At 49.7% G+C, this 12,254-nt stretch overlaps 1 protein-coding gene across 1 annotated transcript in view; it reads right to left on the bottom strand.

Moving 5' to 3' along the window:
• snx29 (sorting nexin 29) overlaps positions 1 to 12,254 on the bottom strand; it is a 106,676-nt gene that overhangs the window by 71,591 nt on the left and 22,831 nt on the right. Inside the window, exon 14 of the mRNA XM_030339681.1 lies at positions 11,849 to 11,934. Coding sequence (XP_030195541.1) covers positions 11,849 to 11,934 — 86 coding nt within the window. The remainder of the gene's footprint in view (positions 1 to 11,848; positions 11,935 to 12,254) is intronic.

The raw sequence follows: 12,254 nt of genomic DNA, 5'->3' as shown, positions 1-12,254 counted from the left end.
GAAACGACAATTCCCCCAAAAATAGTTTTGGGTTGAGTGTCCTTGGAAGGAGCGGGGCGTGACACGACCCACGTCAACTTTGCGCTACTTTTTGAGTATTGTCGTTTTGTATTAGCAATAGAAAAAGCGATGTTGTGTCAAAGTTAGTCACAACACAGAAAGTTTTGCAGCCTGTGTCTATACCCACACACACACACCAAAGTTCAACCTCACCCTAGAAAAGTTAGCAACAACTCGGGGGGTGAGCCACTCGTACACAAACACTCGGCGCTGCATACGTGATTTAATCAGCAGAAGGGCCAATTACACGGGGACGACAAGGGTGCTGTCAAACACTGAAGTTCAGACGTCTGTTAATCACGGACCGCGATGCTAAACTTCAATCAGCTGCAGCTGCCGGCACCTCATCAGACCCCCCATCAGACCCCCCCCACACGCACTGACACGCGCCATGCCCCCTCTCCTCCCTGTCCCAGAATCCGGTCGCCAACAAAGTTATGAACAACAGCCCAGGGTGGAGACGACCCGGCCCCCCTCCAGGTCTCAACTCCGACCGACGGAGACTTCTTCCCGAGTCTCCGGGCGTCGACTCGTCGGGCGAGGAGTAAAGGGCGCCGGTGTAAACCGACGCCTGGGCACAGGAGAGGGATGACCTCTTGTGCGGGGAGGAGGACGACATTGAGACGGATGCCTCTTCCACACACATACACACACACACACAAACACGGGCAAACAATTAAGCGGGCGACTTTCATGTTGGAGTCTCTCCTTGTGCGGCGGTGTCACACCCTGCCAGCGCAGGCTTGAAGCTCGGTTGAATGGCTTTTATTTATTCACTGTGTAAAACAAACAAGGCAGCGCACTTCATATTCAATTCAAAGTGCTGGAGATGAAACAGACACGGGTTGTGGAGCAACGCAAACTATTTGAAAGTGATTCTGCTGACACCTCTGCCTCACACACTCTCCGAGATGGTTGACAACAGCTCAGCGGCAGCAGCCCTTGCTAATGGCGTTCCTACCGCCGACAAACACTCCTACCCCGAACGTGGAGGTGACACGCTGGAGTTCAGAGGTCAGCGTGATTAATCAAATATATATGCAGCCGTTACTTTACGTCTTGGAAACGTGGGCGGTATTAACATGGATTATTAATGCCGGCCGTGCTTTGATGGTACATAAGGAGAATAGAGTGAGAGCACAGTAGGAGTTTCCATCGGGATTCTGAAGGAAAGCGAAGAATAGGAGGAGCGAGAGAGTGAGAGTGAGAGAGAGAGAGGAAACAAGAGCGAACTACCAAGGCCTAGCGCCCAGTGTTTAATATTTCAATCACAGATTGAATTGCTGTGAAAAGCCGTTTGATTCAGACTACATAGACCCGGACAAAACAAGCGTTTTCCCTTTGAGCCGGCGGGAGCTCAGCGGGACTCGCCTAGGAGATTACTCCAAAGAAAAACCTTTTGCAAAATGGGCCTTTCCTTTGAGTGACTGGTCCATGATAAGAGGGCCCCACCCACTTTTTTCCATTTGTTTTGTTCCGATTCAAAGATAATAAAAAGGAAAGACTGACAGCTTGGGTTAAAGGCGACAGGAAAATGGGAAGAATAAAGAATGAGAACGAGGCAATATTCCTGCAATTTGGACGGAAACCTAGCATCAATGGAGGTTTTACGGAGGACAAACAAATGTTGCAGGTTATGGGTTTGGAATTCAGTCAACGTTTCCCTTTGATGGCCCAATTTATCAACCATGAATATACAAGGGACAACTTCAATTGCCAAAAATAGTTTTGAAAGAATTTTTGTGAATGGGGTGCGGCAATGTTCGCCATACTGCTTTACAATGCATTGTTCCGTCTCCCAATACATAGAGAGAATACGCCTGTGATGAATGCCTTTCATTATTAATTGTGCTGTATATAGAGTGTCGTAAATGTAATTCCGACCTGCTACAGAAGGCTGGTAAGATCACACAGTGGTAGCAGCATTAGAAAGGAAAGTAGTGCACTGAATAAAGCTTTATTTGAACCCATTTCACTGCGAAACAAGGGAAAATCGACATTAGTAGCACACGGGAAACGGCATTGCATAATGTGTCGGATCCCTCGACGAGCAGTATTAGGAAAAAATGACTTCCGTTTAATTAATCCTCTCAATTTCTTAATTAATCCTGGCTATATTTAATTTCCAATCATTCCAATCACCATCCTGATGATCAAACGGGCTCTCCGCACTTCTTTAATCTACGCTAATCTGAGCGTAATTTCGACAAATCTCGAATTTGTTGCATTTGCTTTACGTACGTCGTGTATATATACGAACGTACGGAGAAAACATTTATTCGAAGGTCACGCACCACACAATCTTTCTGTACATGCCGTGCGGAATCTCAGCACAAGCTCATCATCCTGGCGGACGATTCCGTTCCGATCTCGGTTAATATCGCAATTTACGAAGACGTCACACAGCCACATCGGTGGCGGAGGCTGGGGTGTAGGGAATGCCGAGGTCTATTTTGGGAGGGTTGATCTGATTATGATGAGTCACACAACGGTGTGTCTGATGTCTTCAATCAAACATTAGCCGTTCATTTTACACCGCTTTGACTCTGACTACAAACACTGGCTGTCTGGCTTAACGTCTGGATAAAACAGCCACGCATTAGAATAGGAAATCAGCTGAGATGATTAGCTATGTATCCAATTATCTATGTATGTTTCACCACAATTCTTTGTTTTACTTTTATAGTAGCATTGAAGGAGCCTTAGTTATATTTTCATAACTGCACATATTACTACTTTACTTAATAATTAATTTAGTTATTATTAAAACATTATATTGCTAATACTGCTGCACACTATTGCAATGGTTTTGCAAAATTAAATCCTCATGAAGGTACAAATTTAACTATGTCAATTAAAGTACTACCCAGCCCGAGCCTGACTCTGCAGTAACATTGACCCAATGGGGACTAATTAAAAGTGGTTCAGAATAATTTAACCTAACAGCCTTATGGTGTTCAAATCAAATTCTTATCAATATCCTGTATTTGTTTTGGGTGTTTCTTGGATGGCCACCCGCTTCCCACTGGAGCTCATAAATGATTCATCCGCTCTCGTTCCATTGCAGCTTATTTATTTTATGGAAGTGTGTCGCTCAAAATGCTCCCTTTTTTTTTTGTAAGTGCTGTAATGTAGTCCAACCGTGTTGAATGGGGCGTATTTATAATCTGTGACTTTTCTGAGGCAGACAACCAAAACCAACTTCATGCTGTGTAATTGCCACACAAGTGGGCCGACCAATAACGTTGTACACGCCCGAGAGAAAGTGTGCCTTGTGTACGAGTCAGCGTGGATTTGGGGGGCAGAACGTGCAGAGCACCCAAAGGCCCGCTAGGCTGAGGCCATGCCCTGGATGAGGCGGCTGGGGAAGAGACGGGGGGACCGCTGAGACCTACCGGGTCCCCCAGGGTGGGAGGAAGAGGAAGATGCGAGAAGGAGGAGGAAGGGGCGTTTACAGCGCGTCCCGTTGGCCTGAAAGCTCCTGGAGAGGAACAGGAAAAGGAAGACAAGCGGGCCGGGGGTATGATTCTCTAGTGCCTCGAGCTCTCCCCTTTACATCCAGACACCAGCCGCCCCGGGCTCTCTTCATCCCCGTCTTCATCTGATGGTGTGTTCCCCCTTCATCCCTCCTCCATTTATTCCTTTTGTTTCTGATGCTACCTCCATAGGCTGGCACAAACCTCCTGGAGAAGCTCTTCCTCTATTGTCATCTCTTCCACTCTCCTCTTCCCCCCCCCCCCCCCAGCGCAGCAGCACATCCCACAGGTCTTTTGAAGCAGCAGGAGAAGAGCGCCACTTTTCGACGAACGCACCAGAAACAGGATGTCAGTTGTTTATGGAGAGCCACGATTATCACAGAGCACATTAGTACCCTTAGACACATGATAGTCCCCCATACAGGCACACACGCGCATGTGTGCGTGCACACACACACACACACACACACACACACACACACACACACACACACACACACACACACACACACACACACACACACACACACACACACACACACACACACATAAAACAGACATATAAACATATAGAGATGCACACGCATCCATACACACACACACACACACACACACACACACAGCACATACAAACACTAACACTCAGCAGAGTAATTCTGTGAGAGGGTGTGGGGGGGGGAGGGGGGAGCAAATACGCTTTGTGGTGCGGATAAGAGGGTAGAAATGAGCGCCTTGCTGGTGGCACTTATTCAGCACAGTTTGAGAAGCAGTCTTTGGGAGACTCGGCGGGGGGTCAAATGAAAGAGCGGATGGATATCTTTCAAACACGCCCGAGATCCACCCCCGTGTCGTTAAAACACACAAACAACAACACCGACTACGACGCCAACGACGACCAGTAGGGCCACGCTGGGGTACTCCAAGACAAAGTGTTAATGGTCCTCAGATAGAGGAAAGGCTGTTAGAAAAAGAAATGCCTACAAATGAGACAAAATGTCATTGTTTTTAAGTGCTGTTTTTTCTTTTAATGAGGATTTAAGTTAAGACGGCTTGTAAAAGACAAAGACGATAATGACAAGGAAAAGAACTAGGGCAAACATGAGTTCAGCAACACGTGATAATGAGGAGAAGGGCTAACGGCTCAGATTAACTCAATCCTAACAACAACAACAACAACAACGACGACGACGATAAGGACAACAACAGTCGGGGTTGGGGGGGGGGGGGGGCTGACGAGCCTGAATTTCATTATCGACTCTGTGGGTGGGGCGTCAGGCGCCTCGTGTCCGAACCCAGACCCCGTCGCTTGGACCAGCGTGCCGGTCGCTTCCAATTACTATCCCACCCTGATGGCGTGCGCCGTAGAGCCACATCCACCGCCATCTGGCCCGGCTCTACCCAGCATGCCTTGCGGCAGCTGTGGCATGCGACAGGTGAACAGGATGCAGTACTTATTCAGCTCTTTTTTTTAAAAAAGATGATACGGTATGCTCTGAACACTCACGCAAACACACCCTTAGGACCACACACAGATTATGTTTTTATGCTTTATGTCACAGATTAAGAATGAATGTTTTACTAAACTACACACACACACACACACACACACACACACACACACACACACACACACACACACACACACACACACACACACACACACACACACACACACACACACACACACACACACACACACACAAACTCTCTCTCAAAGTAAACATCCCATCCCTGCCATAACCTGTGACTTTTCAGGGATTAGAATCAAAGACACACCGCTGACTAAGAACCTTTAAAAAGCAACAGCCGGTCTGACAAGCAGGGCTAGACCTCGACAACCCATCACCACCACCACCTGCACCACCCCACCTCCGTCTGTCATACAGACATCTGCAGGTGGAGCATGGTGGTCCAGTCATCCGCTTGCTCACTGCCATGCTGGTACTCATGTGACGACCCCCCCCAGACACACAAACACACACACATCCACCCACATGTATGAGGATTCAGGGAGGGAGGGAGAGAGAGAAAGCTAGACAGAAAGAGAAGGCAAAAGAGGGAAGTGAAAAAAAATAGAGATAGGGAGAGAATGGGAGAGAGAGTGGACAAATGAATTAGTCTGCGGAGAGCAGGACTCATCACGCAACAGAAACTGCTGATCTGCCGGCTGAATGTCAAGTTATTCATTGCTCAAGGTGAATAAAGAAGGCCTTCAAAAATAACCTAGTGTCTATTTTAAAGGCCACAAGTCAAGCCAATCGAAGTGAAGCCGAGCTCAGTTCAGTGGCCTGAAGTGCCCGAAACACATCCGATGCAGCCCGGGGGATGACATCACACCTCAATGCAAATTCATTTCAATGCAATTTTTGAATCCAAACTTTCGGAGCAAAACTTTGCATAGGATTTGAAATTGCTATATTATGGGATGTGGCATGAATGGTCTCACTCAGTAAAAGAGAAATGGCAAAGCTAACTTGCGCGTGTGTGTGAGCGCGCGTGCGTGCGTGCGTGGGTGGGTGCGCGCATGCACGTGTGTATGTGTGTATGTGTATGTGTGTGTGTGTGTGTCTGTGTGTGTGTGTGTGTGTTAAGCACATTATTAGGAAAGTAACAGGCGGGCCCGGAGAGCAGGATGATTAGAATATCCATCAACACCTTATATCTCAGGTGTGAACATCTGTCCCTCATCGGTGGGCTCACACACGCACACCAATGGCATTGATAACCAGGTCTAAGGACACGCATCAATTCACATACACCTTACCCCCAACCCTCACACACCTGTCGTGGAAAGTCCCACCGATTCTGAGACTATCGCACACACACACACACACACACACACACACACACACACACACACACACACACACACACACACACACACACACAGCTGAATAAGCACTGATGCTTTCATGACAAGAATGTCCTTGGCCCCTTGTGAGCTGACTGGGTCCACAGATCCGGAAGGATGGCAGCTGGGCCGCTGGGGGGGGTCTATACCTTCAGGGTCTAGGCCAGGTGGATCTGGATCAGTACATGGACCCGGTCTGGGGGGGGGGGTCCTATGGAAAGCCTAACGCTTGTGTGTGGGAACGATTCCGCTCCTCAGGGGAACCGGATGAGTCATCAACTGCTCTTTTACGGTTTGCCAACCAGGACCTAAACAACAAGCAAAGACCCACTCCCTCACACACACACTTAGCCCCCACCCATGGCCGCGAATGTACAGCGTAATTACAGGGCCCCACTTCACACACACACACACACACACACACACACACACTCTTCGCGCCCACCTATGACCTCAAATGTACAGTGTTATTACGGGGCCCACTTCACACACACACCCACACCCTTTCACAGGACCGCCCCCCACCTCTCACCTCCTGCTTGATATGGACGTGTTCCCTCACCTCCTCAACAGGAGACGGGAGCCATTAACTAAACACAGTATGGCCCACATGCACCCGTTCTGAATCTGCAAAACACACACCTACACACACACACATACTCACAACCCCCCAACCATTCACAGCATATCTATATCTGGGATCACTGGTAAATAGCAGCAAACACACAAAACATGTTATACACACACACACAACACACACACAGAAGCAGATATGATCTATGCATAAACAAACATGGCCACGCACAAATGCTCACTCCAAGTCGAGAGTCCCACTCACGTACTTTGCTAATTTGGGGGAGAGTTTGTACGATTATCTAACAAGAAGGTGTGAGTGCTTCCATTTCTTAGCACGGTCGTATGAAAAATGAGCCCTTCTGCTGTGCGCTAGTTAGAGATTTCACAAACCAGACTATAAATTAGTAATCAAACTTTATCATAGTAATCAAATGTCTGATAGCCGGTTCACTTCATAATTATTCAGACCAATCATGTTGGCGGAGGTGTGGATGTGTGAGCGTGCACTCTAGTCTGCGCACACAAACTCCATCAGTACTGTGATCCAGTGTCTGTGAAGGTTTCAGATCAACATCGTCTAGAGTGGCATTTGTAAAAATATAAAAAAAATCTCCTTCCGATTTCTTCATCCCCTCGCTAAAATATATGTTTTCCTTTGGTAGAATAACTATGGTACAAGGATGGAGGCGTAGCCCGGCCCCTTGATGGACCTGGCTTCTGGCCCCGGCTCTGTGCCCTCTGCCCTCAGAAGCCTTACCTATCACTGGACTGCTGGATGCGACATTAGCGATAGACAGGAGGACCTCCCGCTCCGTCTTATACGACGACACAGACAAAAGGATTGTCCCTACTAGGTACCATGACGACACGCCAACATGGATGATTTCATCCAGCGGGGGGGGGGGGGGGGGGGGGGGGGGGGGGGGGTTGCACAAGGGCACGCTGCAGAGCAGGTCGATTTAATACAAAGCCTTGTGTGTAATGAATTAGTTACACACTCAGATATGGGGAGACGGTGGGCTGTCAAACGCTCTGGGATTGGCCCGTTGAGTTAAGCCCCCGCCTCAGCGTTGACAGGAGGCAGCAGGGCTGGAAGAGAGTGGGCCGCGACCAGCCCAAGGGCAGCCTATTAAGTGTTAACCTGTTGGTAATCCATTACCTTACAGGAGATGAATACGCTCCTGTCCTCGCCGGGTTTAGTCACAGGCAAGAACACACACACGTAGACAAGGGCATGTGGCTGTGTCTTTGTGTGTGTGTGTGTGTGTGTGTGTGTGTGTGTGTGTGTGTGTGTGTGTGTGTGTGTGTGTGTGTGTGTGTGTGTGTGTGTGTGTGTGTGTGTGTGTGTGTGTGTGTGTGTGTGTGTGTGTGCGCGCGCGTGTGCGTGTGTCTGTGTGCGTGTGCATGTACGCAAGTGCGCGTGTGTGTGCATGCGTGCGCGTTGTGTGTTGAAGAAGAGTGTTGTGTAGAAACGACACAACACCAGTGTAGACAACACAACCCCAGGAAAATACATCCACTACAAAACAGCCAACAATCCAACAAATAACACTGAAAGGCTTCAGAAACGAGACGACCCAGTAAAGCATGTCTCTGTTACCCTGACAGCGCTGGTGTTTTTAACAGGCTTCAGGGGTAATTGAATCGCTCACCCTGCCGTCGGACAGCGCGGCCCGCCCGCTCTGCTAAAACCTGACAGTGTGTTTGTCGGATGATGAACGCCGCAGACGCCAGGTTATCGGGGGGGGGGGGGGGGGGAGACAAAACACTAACAAGTGAAATCTGGCGGGGGATGAGGGCCGGCCCTGGCCAGAGCTCCCCGCCATCAATAACGAGTGGAGCGGGAACAGCACCCCGAGGGCTCCTGATGAATCCCGTCAGAGGAACGCCGGAGATGAACTCGGGATCAAATCGGAATCCTACAATTGTAATCCCCCCCCCCCCCTCCCCCCCGAGGAAGGGCCTCCCCCGTCCACTGGAAACATTCGAGCAGAGCAATAATAAAAGAGAGTAACAAGATGAAAACAAAAGACTGCGAGGGGAGCAGGAGACGGAACAAGGCCGAAAGAACAGCTGGGAGTGGCCAGACGGGAAGTGAGGATCAGGGGCACTTCGACCCCGTCATCGACCTCCCTTTGATATGCCCGCCATGGCTGGGCCCACCAGCCCTCGACCCGCTAACTAACTCCTGATATCCATCACGCCCTCCCGAAGGCAGAGCCTTTCTTCAGGGGATGTACAGTTCGGCCAGGCCAATATCAGCCGGATACTACGGAGCAATCATCGTTCCTGGAGAGGGCCAGGGTCACCATGGCAACCGCCTTTAGGGAGAAGCCAGCCAGCCAGCCAGCCAGACAGTCAGTTAGCTAGTTAGCTGGTCGGCGGGAGAACCACAATAGACCAGGAGCTTGGAGACTGGCCGGGCTGTTCAGATGTGGCCCATAAATCAGAGAGTCTCTCAAGCCTTATAGGAAAGCTTACACATCGGACCCTCAAACAAACACCGTTCTTCAGTTTAATTAAAACCACTACTCCACTGGTGAGTGTCTGGCTGAGTGTGCGGTGTGCGTGCGTGTGTATGTATGTCGCTACAACCACCCTGACGCTCCGTCACCTCGTTGGAGTCGTTTAGTTTCTTTCTGAGCGGCGCTTGAATGCAGAGGACTCCTATCCCCCCCTTCAGCGAGGGAGAGAGCCAGTGTGCTTAGAGCGTGCGTGAGTAATTGAAGAGAAAACGATGATTGCACTGCACCGTGTTTTCCCTGAGTAAGATAACTTTCTGGAACATGTACTTGGATGCCTGTCTGTGGTGGAACATGACACACACACACGACCACTTGCTTGCACACACATATACACATGCACGCACGCACGCACGCACGTACGCCCGCTCCTCGCAGCACTGTGCATCACGTGACATAAAAGCAGGGCTGTTTGAGGACACTTCCATGCCCATAATCGTCACACAGGGATATGTTTGAAATACATGACACACACACAAACATGACCGACGAGCCTCTTCCCACACACACACACACACACACACACACACACACACACAAACACACAAAGCATTCTCCTTTGAAACGAAATGATGAAGATGAGGGACACAAAAGAGAGGAGGAAGAGGAGGCGGCGTCTCCGGCGGACTGTCAGCGGTTTTGACGGGGGCCCCTGGGAGTGCGCAGTAGATCACAACCACACGGCTGTCATTAAGCGGGGTGGCGTTTCAGATGGAGAGCCAACCACAGAGGAGGACACCGTGAAGGGGATCTCCGCCCGAGCAAGCCGAGAAAGACGCAGCGACTTGTATGTTACTGCGACACTGCATCCCCCCCCCCACCCCCCATTGAAGGACTTGCACACACACACACACACACACACACAACTATGCACGCACACACACACACACACACACAAACACACAACTATGCACGCACACAAACACACACACAAGGATGCACACACAACGGACATCAAAGTGTGACGGCGTGGGAGCATCATTAGCGAGCAGAGACGGGGGGACAGGAGGATGAAATCAGTTAGACGTTGCCATGACGAGGGTTTTACTACGCCTGTAGAGATGAAGGCAAACGCAGACAAAGAGCGGGAAGAGAGGAATTGATGGGGGGGGGGGGGGGGGCGGGGGGGTGATGGGGAGAAGAAGATACGGAGGGAGGTTAAAAAGGCGAAAGGGTAGAAATGACGATTTAATGAGACATCAGTAAGCAGGGAGGGTTGGAGGAAAGAACCGGAGGTCAGGCGAGACACACACACACACACACACACACACACACACACACACACACACACACACACACACACACACACACACACACACACACACACACACACACACACACACACACACGAGACAGGAGCTTGTCGAACGAGCACCAATTATTATCCCAGTGGTTTACGGGCGAGGAGGGAGAGGCTCGATCCATAGGGGGACAGGGAGCCCACTCGTCTACAAGGAGGGGCGCGTGGGCGGGTAATGATTGTCCCGGACCTGAGAGAGACGTTGAAGGGCTTGACGAGGCCTCTGGGGCTTTAAACACGAACACACGTGTCGTGTTCTACCCCGGGTTGGAGCGACGGTGGCTGTTAACTGCTACAAATCAAAAGTAGCAGTCCCGTCAAAGCGTTTCCCAGAGTTCATATGAAAACATATCACCACCGGTCCGACGCTCTAGTCCATGCCTGGGTAGTGTAGACTGACTTCTACTAACCTTCTCTCACATGTAGAATAAGTTCTACTTACCTACTTTCAAATGTGGAGTAACTACTACTAACATTCTCTCAAATGTAGAATAACTTCTACCAGCCTTCTCTCAAATGTAGAATAACTTAAACAAACCTTCTCTCAAACTCAAGCATAGCTTCCGTACAATAACAGTTAATATTTAGGCCCAATCCCATTTCTACCCCTTACGCCTTCCCCTAACCCCTTCCCCTTACCCCTCCCCCTTGTTTTGAAGGGGTAAGGGGAAGGGGTAAGGGGAAGGCATTCCCCCTTCCCCTTACCCCTTCAAAACAAGGGGGAGGGGTAAGGGAAAGGGGTAAAGGGTAGAAATGGGATTGGCCCTTATTCATTGAGCTGACGCCTTTATCCAAAGCAATTGACAGTGAATTTAGATTCAACGTCGAGCAACTAAGTAGCAGGTGTTTGGTGTATCAGTGCGTATGTGCATGTGTGTGTGTGCGTGTGTGAGTGTGGGTGTGTGTGTGATACACAACAGCAAACAGAGAAAGAGATAATCAGAGAGAGAGAGCAAGACAGAGACAACTGAGAGAGAGACGGATAAAGAGACATTGACAAACAGAGAGAGAGCGAGCTGAAGGAGTTGGACTCCCAGCCGATACGAGGTGTGGTGTGGCTTACCGTCGTTGGCTTGGCTCCCCTCTCTCTTCAGCATCTGAACCGCACCCACGTACTTCTTCAACTGCACCTTGAGGACCTCGTTCTCTCTGTTCACACACACACACACACACACACACACACACACACACACACACACACACACACACACACACACACACACACACACACACACACACACACACACACACACACACACACATTAGCAGGAGTCAACAACCTAACATTTCGATTTGTTCTCAGTGCCTCTCTATTGCTTCCACCAACTTCGAAGTACGTACACATACACACACACACACACACACACACACACACACACACACACACACACTCAGCGACCTCCATTATACAGGGCTGCTTATCACTGCTGGTCTTGGACGAGGAATGGGCGGAGAGGAGAGGAGTAGTG

Source organism: Gadus morhua, chromosome 18 (assembly GCF_902167405.1).
Source record: "Gadus morhua chromosome 18, gadMor3.0, whole genome shotgun sequence".
NCBI lineage: Eukaryota > Metazoa > Chordata > Actinopteri > Gadiformes > Gadidae > Gadus > Gadus morhua.
Note: the sequence above shows the minus strand (reverse complement) of the source record. Positions and strands in the feature narration are given on the sequence as shown.